The sequence below is a fragment of the Trichomonas vaginalis genome, chromosome III, assembly GCF_026262505.1.
Source record: "Trichomonas vaginalis G3 chromosome III, whole genome shotgun sequence".
Classification (NCBI taxonomy): Eukaryota; Parabasalia; order Trichomonadida; family Trichomonadidae; genus Trichomonas; species Trichomonas vaginalis.
This window is the reverse complement of record NC_067205.1, coordinates 7,233,290-7,252,489: the sequence shown is the minus strand read 5'-3', so window position 1 is coordinate 7,252,489 and position 19,200 is coordinate 7,233,290. Positions and strand designations below refer to the sequence as shown.

The following is a 19,200-nucleotide window of genomic DNA, read 5'->3' as shown; positions in this document are numbered from 1 at the left end:
CCCAAAAAAATGTTTTTTAATTGAATTTTAGATTCTTTACTTTCAATCTTCTCAAAAAGTCAAAAAATTACTAGATACAAATTTATCGAATCATTTTACTATACTATTTTGCAGCACTATGAAGTTCTGATTTTAATTGAAATATACAGAACAGTTATTTTTCAAAACCCGGTAAAATGATTTAAATTGATGGTTAATTAATTCTGCTTTTTTCCCCTAATAATTCAATTTTTTTGAGTATAACGTAAAACCGCTATCTGTAATAATTAAATTCAGATTCTTCATTACCATATATTACTTCAATTGATAAACTATACAGCAATAATTCAGACGATGCTACTTTTTACACGCACAATTTTTTTTACAAATTTACTCGATATGAATCTTACTAAGCAGAATGTCGCGAAATCTGCATGTCTTCCTTTCACCCTGAAAGATTATAAATTCACTTCAGTTATTGGAAAAGGAGGTTTTGCAGAAGTTTACCTTGTCGAATCAATAAAATTTGGAACAAATTTTGTTGCTAAAGTAATGACTGTCGATGAATCAGAAATACAAAAGACTTGGGAGATATTCGATGCTGAGACAACTGCACTTTCAACTCTAAATCATCCACATATCATCCGACTTTATGATCATTTTCAAATTGGAACTCAATTTTACTACATTCTCGAATATTGTCCTAATGGAAGTCTTTACAATGAAGTACAAGAAAAAATGGGCCTAAGTTATCCCCGATTTATAACAGTTGCTACACAAATTGTTTCTGCCTTACTATATTGCCATGATCATGGGATTGCACACAGAGATATAAAGCCAGGAAATATATTATTAGATGAATACAAGCGAGCTAAACTCAGTGATTTCGGACTCTGTCTTCAAACAAGTGCAGGACAGTTACATAAGGCTTTCTCAGGATCAAATGAATTTACAGCTACAGAGATATTCCTTAAAAAACCAAATGACCCGATGAAAGGAGATGTATGGGCTTTAGGTGTCACTTTTGCTATTTTAATTTCGGGGCAATCACCATGGAAGAGTGATTCTCTCGGTGGAATGCGGCAACTTGCTCAAAAGGGATTCTTCCGTCTTCCAAAATCAGTTCCACAAGACATTCGCGAAATAATTAGTCAGATGATCGTTGTAGATCCAGATCAGAGAATAACAATGCAACAGTTGTATCAGAATCCTCTATTTCATCAGACTGAACAGAGTATTCAACGTCCTTTTATTAAAAAATCTATGTCAGGCAATATCAAATGGGCACCTATCAAAAGAACGATTCAAGCATGCGCTACTTATGGAGAGTTCCCAGAATTTAAAGATGAATCACCTATATGCGTTCAATCACAATTGAGATGCGTTTCTAGCACTTTCCAACATAATTTACTTAACAATTCACGTGTAAAATCTAGACTGAGCAAAGCAGTATCTGTTACATTTTCTGAATCCTTTGAGGATGTGAAATTCCTTTCATAATATTTTTATGTTTTTAATTCATTTATATTTTTTGTTAGAAATTTAAAAAGGTAGTCTCACGAAAATACGTTATTTTCCCGATGCCTTGGAAGCAGCTTTGCAGGTTACCCGTAAGGTAACCAGTAGAAGTTTCTGAGCAAGGATGAAGAAGATTAAAGAGCCTTTTTATTGCAAACGCTATATTTGTAAGTGTCTTTGTAGAACTTCTCATAAATTCAAAGATTTCCAAAAACGAATTTTTCGATTTTGATATAATAAATGATATTTAAACAAATTATAGATGTGTTTGCAATTAAAAAAATCCGAGTTAACTACAATATCTTCAATTTTTGTCGTTCACTTTTTCATGTCATACTGATAGCAAGAATACTCACCCAATTTGGTTACACTTCATGATAGTTTGAAGTAAAAAAAGGCCACAGTTTTTTTTATTTGATATCGTTATCTAAATTTTGTACAGAAATGAAATAAATTATAATATGAAACGTGTGTTATTATGCTTATTGGGAAACAATCCAATACTTATGTCTGAATGAAATGATTATTTCTACGAGATTTTTCATATTCAGCTAATAATGCTATCAAAATCAAATAACAATAAAAAGTTATTTTGTACATAATGTAACTTAATCTTTAATACTATATAGAACTTCGAAATACGACTAAACGGTGCGAGTTACGCGATTAAATACCTTTTTTTCGATCGAAACTTGAAAGTGAGGATAACTCAATGGGTAGGGGTATGGGTTCGACTTTTTCTATTGGGCAACTATTTTTTTCTTTTCATTGTTTCAGCATTTTTTTATGCGATTATGCATAATTATTTGATTTCCTATATATTCAATAATAAATTTGTTCCGAACTCTTAACAAATAAATAAATTTTTAGAATATTTAAATTTATAGCTCCCTACATTAATATAAAGTGTTCGAATAGTTCATATATAGTTTCTTTAAAATAATTTGTTTCATTTTAAATTGGTTTGGCACAATGCTTGACATAACATGCACAAAGCTATGCCATTTTAAAATATGTATATCAATCAAGCCGATTAAGTCCATCCTAAACGAAAATCATCGATACTCATGAATTTATGATAGTCGTTCTTGATATAATTGCGCGTTTTAAAAAATGCTTACTTTTGAACACAGAACTTATCTATCCATATTTATCAATGAAAGTTTATAAGATGCATTAATGACAAAACCTTACTTTATCAATTATAATCTTATCGTAAATTTCAAACTACAATACTGTGGGGCAAATATTAAATAACCACTATGTTGCGGATTTTATGTAAGTCTGCAAACTGTAAAATGTAATTAAACACAAATAAAAAAAAATGTAAATTTTAATCGAGAAATTTAGCAATCTTGAAAGCCTTGATCGGCATCTTTTACAAGATGTCAGTAATGCATATTCAATAACTATGAAAATCTAGCCAAGCATGGATTTTTTTCGAAAAAAAATTGTATTAAATTTCATTTTTCATTCTTTATACAAGTTTTAACCTTTGGTGCAATTATATCCTATCGCAAATGCATTATTGACGTTATTACTTGGATACTTCTTCATAACGCTAAATCTTCAAATTAGTTATGTTTGTTACTAATAGAAGTTGGAAAGGTATTAAAAAAGGAAATGTTAATAAATATACATGTTTAATTAAAAAACAAACAAGAATAAATTAAATAATTTTATTTCTTAGGAAAGTCTAAGTTTTGTAATAGATAAATTGCTTTTTGTGTCTCTTCTTCATCAATTTCTGGATGTTGATTCTCAGGTGGCGGACTAATTAAAACATCATGGGCAATATCAAACCATTGTTTTAGTTCGTTGGCAGAAGGAAAATGATCTTCTTGTATTGGCGTTATTAATGATTGAAAATCATCAGTTGATTCTGCATTTTGGGAATTTTCCAAATTTTCATTTGGAAAATTTGAATTTTGAGATTGAATTCCTTGAGATGTAGAATCTGTAGTTGTAGAGTTTTCTGTAGAAGAAGAGGAATTTGAGTTTGCGAATTGTAGTATGTCATTGAAATTCTCATAAAGAGGTGTTTTGGCCATCGGCACTTTTTGTAACTGTGTTTCGTATGCTTGAGATGGGCAATAGCCCCTATTTTCTGAAAAAGGAACTGGAGCTTTTATTTCAATAATTTGATCCAGTTTTTGTCTTAAAATTTCCACTCCATTACGCGGAAAATCTTTGCTGTAAGGTTCAAAAACACTTAATGGTTGTGTGTGATTGTATTTTATTAATCTTCCCCAAACTGAAAATACCTGATCTTCGTGCCAACCAACTAAATACATAAGATCGGTCGTAATACTGGCAATATCTTCATCTGTGAATATATATTGGGACTTAATATCTTCTGGCATCTCCTCGACATTTGCCATATTTGCTCCTGAATTATCAAGTCTGCATTCTGACACAAGACGATCAAAATTTTGTTCACGGTAGGTTTGGTTCATTACCAAATGCGCTCCCGCACTCATCAAATCTTTAACTTCTTTTTTTGAATGCGCAAATTTTCGGAATAAGGCAAATAAATGTTCAACCGGAAGGGTTGTGAGATGTTGAAAATTTATATTCGGGAATTCCTCTAAAAATCCATAAAGAGTGAGAAGAGATGTCGCCATTTTCAGAAGATGCATTCTTCTGGCAAAAAGATAACCTTTGAATTTGAGACGATGATCTGGTGTCTCTATATTAGGAAGTCTATCAGTGACTCCGACCACATCTTGCAATCTGAGAAAGAAATGCAAGATGAAAAAAGCAAGTTTGAACATTGACAATCTTGCTTCAACTGGTAATATGGTATTTCGGACTCCCTCAAACCAAAGTGCAAGTGGAAGGAGCCAAGTTGCTTCAGTGTAGCAATTATTATCTAGCATATCCTTGACGGTTTGAACGTTAAAGATTGTTACAGGATATTTGTCATTGAGTGTGGTAGACTTATCACAGTTGTTAATTGCATCTCCAAGTTTGGAAAATAATCTAATTTTTGTAATATCGACGTGCAGCGTTGGATCATAAGGTTGCAAAAAGATTAACTTATTGGGGAAAATTAATAACGTTCTGAGGTTTTTGCCTATATGAACGACGTCCGCGATGAAGATAATCTTAAGATCTTGGAATTTTGCACTTTTAAGGACTTCTACTAATCCATCAAAGCCAGTAACTAGGCTGTACCAATGGTGAAAGAATATCTGATAAACAAAATCGTAAGATTTGTCACCATCAGTTGTAAAAACTGGAACATTCAGTGTTTTCTGAACTGTAGCAATGTAATCCAAGATTTCACTCATAATTCCAGATGCAAGACCATTTGTATGTTGTATTATATGCAAACATATTGATGGACCTTTGCAATCTAATGGCATCAAATATAATGCAAATAAGTCCTCGATTTGATCGTCATGGCCGGACTTCTTCCATAATTTGCCTGTGATTGCATCTATTCCAATGCAAAAATGGCATTGTTCACGTAATTCCTCATCTGTATATGGATATAATTCCCTGAATCTGAGGAATACTGGGAGTGAAGATGATTTTGAAAGCAAAAGTTCCTTCCATGCTGCAATATCTTTACCAAAGACTCGAAATAGAGTTGCTTTTGATGGCAACATAAGTTTCTGTCTTGCCAACAAATATTCTGAGGGTTGTTGGCAATACAACATAAAGGCAAATTGAAGTGTCTCCGCATAGTATCGTCGGCTCTTTGAGTTTGGAAAATTTAAATTATATAACATGTTATTAATGATAACACACGTTAATTTATCTGCAAACGGAGGGTACTTAAATAATGGGGTATAATCATCTAATAATATTTCGCTTAAACTCAAGGATTCATCACCATTTGTTTCATCTTCATCTTGATCATCAGAATCATCTTCATTGTCATTGAGAGTTTCAAGATCTGCCTTTTCTGCTTCTTGTTCTAATTCGTCTGCAGTTCCATCTTGTATTTTTCTTTGTTCATTGATTTTTTTCATTTGCAGAGATCTTTGATAGCTTAGAGCACGGTTTTTGGAAGCTGCAATCATTGATTTAATAGTATTCTCTTGTAATAGTTTTGATTGATTGGGACTTGTTTGATAATCTGCGATATTATTATAAATAACACCAGGAAGTTTTTCTTTAATAAGCTTTTCAAGCTTCTTAAATGTGGCAATATCTACACATGATAAATTAATTTCTATCTTCTCACTGTTCATAATGATTTGTGGGAAAATGATTAAGTGGCCGAACACTTAAAGCATTTCTTTTTCGTTTTATATCAAAACAGATTTAGATAGCTTAAAACAATATAGTTTACTCATAAATACATCTTGATAATTCACTTCTTCAATTTTCATAATCTTATATCCTGACCTATATCCTCTTATAAACCATATTTCTACTGAGATCTTCTTAAAGCATCTTTTTATCCCTATCTACGCCTCGAAACCCTATTTTTCCGCGGAATATGAATCTTCGGGTCTCGCTGATTCGATTTCTGCAGTCAGATCGTAAAAATACCCACTACATAGCCTGATAATCTCAATTTAAGTTCCTTAATTTTTTTGAAAAAAAAATTAAAACTCCCTTATCAAACATCATGCTCATTTTTACGAATTTCATTTTTCCTTTAAGTTTAAAATATACGCTTTTTAGCATGTTTATAATACATTTTCAATTTACATTTACATTTTTATTTTTGAATTGTTTATTTATATTTCCGTTTGAACAATAATATTTATTGAAAATTGTGAGAGAAACGGATATAATAAAAAACACCATACAACAAAATTCACTTTTTTTCATACTTACGCGGATCACTCCTTTTCGGCCCAATATGCCGGAAATGATAAAACTCTCAGATCTAGTTGCTAAGATCTAAACTCTCGACTCTCAAATCTACTTCCTCAGATCTTGTTGCTAAGATCTACTTCCTCAGATCTTGTTGCTAAGATTCAAACTCTCGACTCTCAAATCTACTTCCTCAGATCTTGTTGCTAAGATCTACTTCCTCAGATCTTGTTGCTAAGATTCAAACTCTCGACTCTCAAATCTACTTCCTCAGATCTTGTTGCTAAGATCTAAACTCTCGACTCTCAAATCTACTTCCTCAGATCTTGTTGCTAAGATCTACTTCCTCAGATCTTGTTGCTAAGATTCAAACTCTCGACTCTCAAATCTACTTCCTCAGATCTTGTTGCTAAGATCTACTTCCTCAGATCTTGTTGCTAAGATCGATCTATTATACTCAATTTTACTTAAGCAATATAGATCACCTTTATTATGATTCTCTTTATCGGTACTTGTTTAAAATTAATTTACATCATAAAGATCTAATTACAAATTATTTAGAATTTTGAAATAAAACCAGTATTTTATCAAATGCTTTGAGATTAATGCATTCAAACTTAAAAAAAAAGATATATTCAGATCAATTTCAATATTATTGATTTTTTACTGTAAAAACTATGTCTACATAGATCTCAAACAATTTTATTAGATACTCTTTTTCCCAATTTTTTTCAAAATCTCTTTTTACATATCAAAAATTGTATTTTTCAATTTCATTTTTATTTTTTCCATATTTTTTTTGGAATTTGGATATGCGTCCAAAGTAGTTATGTCATTAGAAAAATATTAGATATCTGAAGAGAAAATGATAACTTAGAGAGTTTAAAAGATTTTATTTTCGAATACAAATATAGACCTCAGAGGAATACATTCTAAATAAATTTGTATCTGAGGGTGAATAAATAAGAACAAAATTTAAAGGGTTAGCATAAATAATGTAGAAATTAAGATTGGAATTTAAATTTAATACAAAATTAAAGGGAATGAATTTGCGATTAGTAGGGTATGGCAAAGGGATTGGGAAACATTGGTTACACATGAAAATTATCAGATGTAAGAATTTGGTGCAGATATTTTAAAAATGAGATCTGAGTGCTTAAACATTAAAAGTAGATCTTAGCAACAAGATCTGAGGAAGTAGATCTTAGCAACAAGATCTGAGGAAGTAGATTTGAGAGTCGAGAGTTTAGATCTTAGCAACTAGATCTGAGAGTTTTATCATTTCCGGCATATTGGGCCGAAAAGGAGTGATCCGCGTAAGTATGAAAAAAAGTGAATTTTGTTGTATGGTGTTTTTTATTATATCCGTTTCTCTCACAATTTTCAATAAATATTATTGTTCAAACGGAAATATAAATAAACAATTCAAAAATAAAAATGTAAATGTAAATTGAAAATGTATTATAAACATGCTAAAAAGCGTATATTTTAAACTTAAAGGAAAAATGAAATTCGTAAAAATGAGCATGATGTTTGATAAGGGAGTTTTAATTTTTTTTTCAAAAAAATTAAGGAACTTAAATTGAGATTATCAGGCTATGTAGTGGGTATTTTTACGATCTGACTGCAGAAATCGAATCAGCGAGACCCGAAGATTCATATTCCGCCGGAAAAATAGGGTTTCGAGGCGTAGATAGGGATAAAAAGATGCTTTAAGAAGATCTCAGTAGAAATATGGTTTATAAGAGGATATAGGTCAGGATATAAGATTATGAAAATTGAAGAAGTGAATTATCAAGATGTATTTATGAGTAAACTATATTGTTTTAAGCTATCTAAATCTGTTTTGATATAAATTAAAGCGTATACTTATGCAAAATGCGAAATTTAAATTAATACTTTTTTTTGCTATTTGGACACAAAGCTAACAATCCATCCAATAAATGACGTATACCTAGCGAGATGAAGCATTTTAACATGAAAGACAAGAAAATCTGATTACTTGTGTTGAAAGTTTCTGTATTTCGTCTTCTTCCAAACACAGCGTTCAGATGCAGAAGAAAATGCAGCCGTAATGACGCAAAAAGACACTAAAATAAATTGGAGAATTTCTGTAAAGTTTTTACTGAGCTTTGTTATTGAACCCGAATTTGTTGCTGAGTGACAGGATATTAAATCTACGACATTCATGAGTAATTGTTATCAATTTGTCAATAAATTATGTTGAAGATGGTTTAAATGTCTTCGAAGGCATGAAATTAGATCCTAAATCTGTTTGAGTTAATAAAAGAGAACAAATGTTGAAAGAGTTGTCATATTGCCTACAAAATTTTCAAACATTTGCATTGAGACAATGTGAAAAAATGATGTCCAAAATACCTGTACTAAAATATTTTTAATTTGAATCATAACAAGGAAAAACAATAATGGCAGAATAAGAAAAAAAAACAAAGATGTTATGATTTGAACAGTTGCCTTTTAGATTCAAAAAGAGCATAGTTTTCCCAACCACTACACTAGCTTCCTTTCCGATAAAAAGCTGAATAATTAGTATTTAATGAATTCTCCAGCTTGGGGATTTGCGGCTTTTCCAAAATCTGTTATGATAGTTCTATATAGCAATTGATATATAATATGTTTTTTATAATCAAATAATTTTTTAGTCCAGATAAATTTTTTAAAATTTCAAAGTCTTTCCATTCTACTAACGCTCTTCACATCCATATTCTTTACCATATATGTAATATAACGCCTTATTTTAATTCCCATGTTTACGATTTATTTTTCGAAAAACTGTCTTGCCCATTAACATCTCGGAAAAATTTTCGACTTTTTGAATGGCCGTTTTCAAGATCTCAAAAACTGTGGGATATTTTTTACAAAGCTAATCGACATTTATTTACCACATATATGTACTATACAATGCACCTGGTTTCATCGAATTTTTACCGTCAGTTTTCTCGTGAGACTACCTTTAAATTTAAATATACTTATATTAATTTGACTACACTTTATTATTTATAATTTCTGCTTCTGATTACAATCGAAAGTGGAAAAAATTGTTTTAAAATCTATTATTCATATTCATGAGAAGTCTTGTTTTAACGGTATTGTTGATAAACTTTTATTTTATAAAATTTAAAATGTCTTGTGAAATATTTTTCTTTTGAACAAATTATTTGACAATCATAAATCATATATACTATAAATAGTTGAAATTTCGATGTAGTGATGATATTATGAAAGAATTATTAATTTTTCAAATTTGAATCCAAGAAATATGCTTAAAAAGCAGGAGTTATTAGTTCATACTTTATAAATCAAGAAATGTGGCTATAATGTCATTGTTGTCCTTATGTTCTAATTGATATCGTCTTGTCGATGTTTGAATTATTCATAGAATAAATTGAGAAATAATCGATTTTTTGCTTCTGAAAATAAAGCTCATTTGCAAACTAATAAAAGACATAGGAAATAATAATGAAAGGAATATAATGAAATTTGGTTTACAAAATATTGAAATTTTGCCTGGTCAAAAAAATAGCTAGATTAAGCCGAGCGATCTAACGTTTAAGGCTAGACGATCATGATTTGAAATTTTAAAATCGAATTAAAACCATTTTTGATAAAAAACAATTATGATAGTAGAGAGTATAATTATTTCTTTTTCTAAATTTGACAACTTTAAATAATTGAATACTTTAATGGGAATCCGTTTTATATCTGCGGATTAAGTAAACATTTCAAAAAATAAAATTTTGAGAGCGATTATGACCAAGCATTCAAAAAGTGGACCAAATTCTTCACAAAAGTATGAACATGTCAAAAAATTTAAATCCTTTTGTACAAAAGATATTATAAAAACTTAATTAATAAATATTTACTGAGCGAATTTATGCATTTGGGTAAGTAATAAAAAATAAAATTAAGTAACGTAAATCCGAAAAATCTTTGTTTTACTTTGATAGATTTTTATAATCATATATATAATAATACAATAAATCGCTTATTCTTTGTAAGATCCAAAGAATTCCATCAATGCTTGATTTGAAACGCGAAAAAGGTCGTTTAAGAAATCCATTCCGGATATATCTGCTGGTTGAACGCTAGATCTCTCAGATTTCAAACGCCTTGTTATTTTGAAGTTTTTATGGGGTATCTTATGGTACTTCTTTAATGCACTATTCCATCTGTTCTTAATATTAACTCCACTTCTTCCAGGAAGGAATTTGGCAATTTGAACCCAATGGGGGCCATATTGCATGTATTTCTCAATAATCAATTTGTCCTCGTCGACAGTCCACGGCTTAGCTACCACTTCTGTGTATAAGTATTGATTGTATCTGTCACGACACTGGCTGGCTGTTCTTCCAGGCAAATTTTTAGCTATTTCTTTCCATGACAGTTTGCTATGTTGCGAAACAATGCTCCTAAGAATTTCATCTTCTTCTGATGTGAATCTCTGATTCTTCTTTGGTGTCACAGGTATAGTCACGTTCGCTGCTGCCATCAAATATGTAAATAAATATTTTTTATTTGAGAAAAACATAGATTCGATTTCTGAAAAATAAAATATTTTTAACACGTAGAGTTAGATATATTTTTTTTAAAAAAATTAATATGAACGATCATCAATCAAAGAATTCAATTTAATCAAATGGCATTTCAAATATCGCTTTTTTCAGAACTAATTCACAATCATGAATAAAATAATTCGAAAATCTATTGTTTAGGATATATAGAGCAATATTTTGTTAAATTGTTTTCATGTCAATTTTTTTATCGATATATGGTAATATCTTACTAATAGTACATATTTTAAATTTATACTAAAAACGAAAAAAACCCCATATCATGGGCGCTTTTAATTTTTGAAAGGAACTCAAATTGAAATTCTCATAAAACTAGACTAAATTTTTTTGATGCCATTAAGCTTAATTAAATTCATTTTTATTATTAAACACTAATACTACTTGCCATCATTGCTATCATTTATTGATTTCAATGAAAATTGAAACGATTTTCAATCATACTCGTAAATCTAGGGTTAAAATGATTAATAACCACTTAATATAAGGAAGTCAATTTGGAAAATTGTTTTCACTTGAGGAGAATATAATTTTCCTTTTGGAAAATTTAAAAAGTGAGACGCGCAGGATTCGAACTTTTTTAAAAGTTGATTTAAATGAATTTTAGTGTGGAATATAAGGATAATATCATATTTAAAATAAGAATATACTAGTTTAGGTGGTATTAATTTTTTCGATAAATTTGAGAGTATGTACGTTTAGGGCATGAAAAGTGTCAATTCGCTCAGCGAAAGCTGAGCTAGCTTCGTTCTCGAAAGAATAAGGAAGGAGTGAAGGAGAATGATACAGAAGTTGACACATTCATATCATTTCAACAAATTTTGATCAAATTGAAATTCAATAAAATTCAATTCAATTCATATCCTTCAGTCAGTACATTGATATCCTTCTGCATCACAATGATAACTCGGGCATCAATAGTTCTACAACTAACTCAGAAAAAACAAGATTATTACTTCCTGCTTACAGCTTTTAAAAAGTTTCGATGATAAAAATCACTCTACTCTCGTTTATCGACATATGGTGATAGTAGGTAAACATATTCTTATCGATATTAAAAAAAATATTTGTACGAAAATCTTATCCAATTAGAGAGTTATTCATAAAGTATATGATAATTATAATTAGTTTATCTTTGTTTTATCTTTGAATAAACAATTTAATTTAAATTGCATAATATTTTTTGGTTGAAAGACAGGAAACTTAGTTGAGTTTATATTATTTTTATCGTTTAATTCATCGTATCAGTGAGTGATCCAGATATTTAAGATATTTAGAAAAAAATTATTAATTTGATTAACAAATTTTAATCAAAATAGCAAAAATCTATTTGATAGCTGTAAACAAACAATAATTTTTATTTCAAGCAAAATCACTTATTTTCATCTAAACGTATAAAATTGTCAATTTTATGAAAATAAATTGAAAATCTCATGAAATGTAAAGGAGAGTAATATTTTTCAATTTTCTTTTTTTCTTTGTCTCAAATATTTTCTGTTGGGAATTTTCTTGTTATCAAAAAATAATTTTAATATTTGTTTATTTCATTACATACAATAAAATTTTAAAAACTCTATTTCTTCACAAGAAAATTTTTTCCTTCATATGAAGAAACATTTTGTTCTCCATTTGATACTGAGTCTAAATCTCGATTTTTGAATTTTCTTCTTTCCAAATTTCTTTTTTCCAAATTAGAAGTTTAATTCAAATTTTCAATAGTTTATATATTTTCTCAAACCGTCTCAGATTTTCTCACTTTTTAGGGATTTTCTCTCAAAATATACAAAAATAGTAATATCAATACATGTGTCTAATATACTTTAAAACCATCGTGACAAAATTCAAAAACGAAGAGTTCTTCTCTCCAAATTTTTTTCAAAATCAAAAAAATCAGATAAAAAAGTACGTTTGGAAAATTCATTTTTAGCATTTTAGGAATTTTCTCACTTTTCTTCCAAATTGACATCCTTACTTAATACGATTTCATATCTCATTTAGATTTCTGTCAAAAATTTATTTTGTAGTAAGCTATTTGTTAAGCATTTTGCTAATTTTTGATTACCATGTTTTAGTTGTAATTTAATCGATCACAAATAATTGCATTTCTATCATAAAATTCTCTTTCAAATTTAAATTTCAAAATGATTTTATCATTTAAATTACATACTCTGATATGCAAAAATATTTATTGCATTTTTCCTGATAAAAATATAAAAAATCATCTAGAACATGTTACCCTACGTTCCCAACTTCTGGAAAACGGTTTTTCACCCTTATGATCAGTTTCAGACACTTTGGGAGTCTCCCAAACTTTGATATTTTGCATTATGATAGAGGAACGTGTCTAGTTTAACACACAGTTGTTTTAAAGGCAAATGATGATATCACATGAAATTATCAAATTATCAAATTTTGAAGTACCAGTCCAAAGGGTTAATTAGATCCTACACAGATGTGCGATAGTGAAACATATGTGTTCTTGATTTGAGAAGTCCTACTGATAGAGGTATGAATCTCACAGCTTTGTGTGAGTGTGTCTGACACTTGTATAGAGTGGAATATGCGCCGACATATATTATATAATAACATGTAGTTGATAATTATGAAAAAATAGAATTCGATGCGAATGATATTGAAAGTTGTTTTGTAATTTGATATTTTTCTTATATGTGTTAATTAGTAAATGGCTTGTTTGTTGTGATAGTACTGTGAAAAATGAAAGGTATTTTAAATTAAAAAATTGAGATTTTGAGATATCTCTAGAATTAAGAATTTATTATGTATTTGACTTTTATATAACTATATGTGTAAAGGATCTCGATGTCTATATGCTTTAAATAAAATTAAATAAAATGAGATAAAAAATCAAAATGGACAAGAAGATATATGGAAATGTAATTTGTATTGTGTTGTTGTTGTTGGCAAAATGATTTTAATACAGATTTAAGGATTTGGAATGGATTTGAAATTAAATGATTTTAATTCAAGGAGTAATAAGATTTTGAACTGGTTTTTATTTTGTGAATGTAAACTCCTTCCATAGGATATGTATTAGAAAGATCAATGTCAAACTTTTTGAAAGAATTGTTTTTTTGTTGAGCGATTTTCTCATATTTAATAATATATTTAAGTTGGCGTATCTTACGCCCTTCCAAAAATATGTATTAGAAAGATAAATTTTAAACTTTTTGAAAGAATTGTTTTTTTGTTGAGCGATTTTCTCATATTTAATAATATATTTAAGTTGGCGTATCTTACGCCCTTCCAAAAATATGTATTAGAAAGATAAATTTTAAACTTTTTGAAAGAATTGTTTTTTTGTTGAGCGATTTTCTCATATTTAATAATATATTTAAGTTGGCGTATCTTACGCCCTTCCAAAAATATGTATTAGAAAGATAAATTTTAAACTTTTTGAAAGAATTGTTTTTTTGTTGAGCGATTTTCTCATATTTATAGGGCTGTACAAGATTTAAAAAAACATTGCCGGGTTACCGTAGAGGCCTAAAAAAATCGCGCCTCGGCGGCAAGCCGCCTCGGCATTAAGAATGCGCATCTAAATTTTTATATGTCCTTCTTTCTTTTATTTTTCCCTTCCCTTTCTTTTCTTTTTCTTTTTTTTCCCTCCTCTTGCTCTCATTTACCTTTTTTTTCCTTTTCTCATCATTTTTCAAAATTTTAAATTTTTATCAAAAATCTTGCCTATAAAAGCAGACTATGGAACCTTTTAATGCCTCTTAATCAATATTATACAGCATAAAGCATATTAAATGAAAGTAATTACGTATAAATTTATTTTATTATCTTATTTATGAATTTTTAGCATGTATTGTTTAATATTAACTTTTCTGTACATTAAATATGATATCTCCAAAGTATGAATGCCTTGTAACGAAACGAAAACTTAATTTTATGTTGAATATTTGTCACAAACATTAGATTATTAAAATATATGTTGGATATCCCTTAGTATGAGACTTCATGACTCTTGTAGTCTAACGTGAGCTTTGGATTGCAAGCTCTGTGGTTAACGAACATAAATTAATTGTAAAGTTTTCAAAATTTTTCATCGTTTCTATCAGCATCTATTTTTCCTTTAAAATAATATATTTGTATGAATACAATATTTAGTAATTTTTTTATTTCCCATAATTTCATTCAAAATTTCAGAAAAAATTAATTTCTATTCAATATTATTTCAGCTTCAAAACACTTCATTCTTATAGATGTTGATTCACTAAAGTGTGATACTCAATGTCTTATTTCAATGAAAATTGTTCTGCAAATTTATTTCACTTTTGACCTCACTTTTTCCGTAATTCAATTTTTTACTTTTAATATTTTAGATCTTCATAATATCATTTGAAAAATTAACCATATAAAAAAATCAAGTTAACAATTCACTTTTTCCGTAATTCAAAAATCAAAAATATAAATAATATATCTTTTTATCAAATATTATTATTATATTCTATGAAAAATGAGGTCCGGAAATTTTGCGGATTCCCGTAACTCAATTTTACGGAAAAAGTGCAGTAAACTATTCAAAATACGGAAAAATTGGTGTAAACTAATGATTTTACGGTAAAATCACGGAAAGTCCCGGAAGAATATATGTGCCTATATGAAATTATACAAAAATGAATCAAACACATTTTAAAAGATTGTTCTTGTATTATAAATGCTATTCGCAGATTTATTAGTTGAAGAAAATTACCAAATTTTTGCCGATTTACAAAAAATGATTTACAAAGCATATTTTTATAAGGCTTTAAAAATCTTTAAAATGTGACCGGTGACGGAAATCCATGGTAACCAACCGCGGTTCCCGTTTGGAATGCCATACATATTTAATAATTTAAAACGATTTTATTTATGATCAAATTTTATATATTTTTTTGGATCAAATCCATTTTAATAGAATTTATATACTATTCATCTATTAGTAAACACTACCGTATATTATTTTTTAAGCTATCTTATTTTTTGAACTTTTATTCAAATCTTTGGTCGCAAGAAGAATTGCATGATAAATAAAAACATTTAATCAAAGTCAATTTTATTTTTCATATTCAAATGGACTGAGTGTTAACATTTAACATTTTTTGCTAATTGTCGTCAAAAATTAGGCGTAAAGCAAAAATTGATATTTCATATGGTTTTATGATAGATAAGCATTATATTCCCACTCATTATATTCGTAAATTTTGAGGTTTATCCTTCGCTTTTAAGATCATTGAATTTGATTTTTATATAAAATAGTTATATATTAGAAAATAATATGAGTTTATGTGATATTATTTTTCAGAAGATTTCATTCTATATGCCTATGAAAAGTACTCTCAAAACTAACTTTTCCCTAATTATAATTAAATCTAGAATATTGTATTATGCTTAGTATTATTTCATTTTTCTCATTCAATTTAGAATTTACAAATGTCAAAAAATTGAGAGTCGTCACTTTTGATGAATTTCTGTTTATTACACGATCAGACACACACATTTGTTACACAGCTTAAAAAGTGTTGAAATTTCTTTGTTCAATTTAATTTTTTTTCCATTCGAAAATTGTAATTTTAATATCAACATTATTAATATTTTAAATTCATATTTCATTGAACAATCATTTCAAAATTTTGTGTTATTATCTGGTCATTCCATTTTTCTTAACATCTAATTAATGATTTTAGAATTCTTTTAAAACTACCAATGGAAATCCACATTTATCAAACTGTTGCACAAAAATTTTAAATGAATCTTTATTTTTAGTATGAGAATTTCAATTTGAAGTTATTTTTTTTCTCCTTTTTATTTGCAGAACTGCGAAAATGTTTCTTAAATAAATATTTATATCGGAATATAAGAATTGATTGAAAATTCTTATAATTTTTTTTAAATTGGAGATATTGAAGAAGGTAATATCATCTCAAATAGTCTTAATTTCTTAGGAATCGCTAATCATTGTTGATAAATATAACTTTTATTATTCTTAAATATAAATAAAGAGTTAGCATTATCCTTGAATAATTTTAAGTATACTTTTAATTTCATGACCATAATATCTGAATGATTTGTAATGCGGACATTAACCAATGCATAACTCTGAAATATTACTTGAAATGATTAAAACATGTATATTAAGTCAAATTTCAGAATATTTGAACTACATGAGTCAATATCATTTGAAGAAAAGTTTTTTAAACAGAAATGAAGTTACAAAAAGGGATTTTTGAATCAGTTTATGGGAATATTTGAAGAATTCCTTATTCTTAAAAAATAACTGATCATTACTTAGATTCATGAAAATAATGTACGTAAACATTTTAAAGACACCAAAAAAATAGATGATGGTTTTGAGAAAAAATTTCAAATTCTTTATTAATATAATAATTTTTAATTTTTAGCCCAAAAAATAAAACAGCTATTATACCATTTTTGAAAAATATATTTCCGAAACTCTATCATATTATAATCCAATATTTATTAATTATTCCGTCATCATCTCAATTATCATGGATTTTGTAAATAATACACGGATTCAATTTTGAAATAAAAGATAGATTCATCAAAATCAAGTAATTTTTGTTCACTTAACCTATGGGGCAAAAATAAGTTCAGCATTTCCTAAAAATTATCAACGCATTTCTATCGTTCCTGAATTAAGAATGACTCTTAGTAACACAATCTATGACTCAATAATAGATTTTTTATCAGGGGAGATGTGGTGGGGTCAGCTCTTGGACTTTATGCTAGCTCACTGTGAGTGTTTTAAGCCAAGAGATTATTCAACCGTCGAAGAATTTAACATTTATAAAGATTATTGCGTATTTTTAGAACAAATTGTCGAAAAGCAATTATGTCAAAATGTTAAACTTACAACAAAACAGTTCGAACAAGTAATTTTAGATGGAATTGAAAATAATATACAGCAAGCCATTTCGATTAAAGAAACACTCACTAAAGCAGTAGATTTCGAACTATTTCGAAGAGATATGATAAGTCACAACGAAAGAATTGAACAAGAAGTTCAAAATGTATTATCCAATGAAAAAGAATCCCAAAATATCATTAATAACGAAATGTATCAAGTACAGCCTCCGAATAATCAGTCATCTCTTCCGTCATTAGAAATAAGATCTCCACGAAATCCGAGGAAATTCATGTTTAATAAGGCAAGTTTCATAAGCCATGCAATGAAATTTAGGAATCCAATGATAAACCCAATTTGTAATCCACCACAAAATCCTATTCAAATGAATCATGGGAACTTGATGATGAAGCACCAAAATCCGATTTTGCAGTCAACAAATACTGGTTTACCTCCTCTTCGCAGTCCAAGGCCTCCTCAGGCGAAATTGCCTCCTTTAATAAAATCTCCAAGATTTACTAACTAGTCAGCAAGTTACTATCAACTCATTTATTTGTAAGTATGTAAAATGTATTTTCAGCGTTATTTTGATTTTTTAAAATTCAAATCGGTGAAACATAAACGTTGAGAGAGTAAAATGTAATAAACGGTAATTGGATAGTCATGTGCTTTTTGAATTTTAATAAATCAAGAAAATCAGTTTCGCTTTGAAAATATTTCGTTGTAAACAAAAATCATCATTTTTCAAAAATATTATGCAGAATATGATAAAATCATATTAATTTTCAAATAAAGAATAAATCTGAGAGATATAGTTTTTATTCGAAAATTAATGATAAATATGAACATGTATACAATGCAGATTATTATTCATCGGTTTTAAGAATCTATCGGATAAACCATTTGCTCAAAAATCTGAGAAATAATTTTGAGAAATAATATCTAGAAAATTAGCATATATAAGAATTAGATAGGAAAATATTTGAAGGACTATTCAAAAAGTAAAATCAGAAAAGCAAAAATTGCATAATATTTTAAATTAGAAAATGTATATATATTTGTTAATAAATTATTGTATTTTCAATATAAATAAAATTCTTACAGACATAGTAACACAAATTTTAATTTATATATATTATTGCCATTTTATAAATTGATAATTGAATAGTTTTCCTTCAATTTTTTTTGACCTTAGGTTACAAATGCAAAACAAATACCAGATTATTGCTATGAGAATGATAGATATTTCCTTAAATGATTACTTTTGAATTGATTAAATTTTTACAATTTTTAACAATTTGTATTAGAATCAAATTTTCCTAATCATAAAGTATATAACTTTTATATGAAATATACAACAATACAAGGTTTATCATTTCCTTTCAAAAAAATTAAAATGATCATGCCAACTTCTTTTGAAATATCATATTTATCCATGATTTTATCTCATTTTCATTAACAAATATAAAA

The 19,200-nt window shown here is 28.2% G+C and overlaps 4 protein-coding genes across 4 annotated transcripts, besides 2 other annotated features; 2 read left to right on the top strand and 2 right to left on the bottom strand.

Moving 5' to 3' along the window:
- Positions 1-136: 136 nt before the first annotated feature.
- Positions 137-1,844, top strand: TVAGG3_0657480 (protein serine/threonine kinase protein; the record flags this gene model as incomplete). Its single annotated transcript, XM_001330421.2, has 1 exon — positions 379-1,479. One exon carries the CDS (start codon positions 379-381, stop codon positions 1,477-1,479), a length of 1,101 nt encoding a protein of 366 aa, XP_001330456.1.
- A 2,856-nt stretch (positions 1,845-4,700) lies between these two features.
- TVAGG3_0657470 (uncharacterized protein) lies at positions 4,701-5,699 on the bottom strand (the record flags this gene model as incomplete). The annotated part of the gene is made up of 1 exon (XM_001300072.2): positions 4,701-5,699. A coding segment is annotated over one exon (999 nt), but the record flags the coding sequence as incomplete, so codon positions are not given.
- Positions 5,700-9,978: 4,279 nt separating this feature from the next.
- On the bottom strand, positions 9,979-10,889 carry TVAGG3_0657460 (RNA polymerase II transcription regulator recruiting protein; the record flags this gene model as incomplete). Its single annotated transcript, XM_001330420.2, has 1 exon — positions 10,280-10,783. One exon carries the CDS (start codon positions 10,781-10,783, stop codon positions 10,280-10,282), a length of 504 nt encoding a protein of 167 aa, XP_001330455.1.
- A 3,423-nt stretch (positions 10,890-14,312) lies between these two features.
- Positions 14,313-14,511: a mobile genetic element.
- A 1,798-nt stretch (positions 14,512-16,309) lies between these two features.
- Positions 16,310-16,346: a mobile genetic element.
- Positions 16,347-17,393: 1,047 nt separating this feature from the next.
- On the top strand, positions 17,394-18,427 carry TVAGG3_0657430 (phosphodiesterase HL family; the record flags this gene model as incomplete). Its single annotated transcript, XM_001330419.1, has 1 exon — positions 17,528-18,256. The coding sequence occupies one exon, from the start codon at positions 17,528-17,530 to the stop codon at positions 18,254-18,256; it is 729 nt and encodes a 242-aa protein (XP_001330454.1).
- Positions 18,428-19,200: the final 773 nt, after the last annotated feature.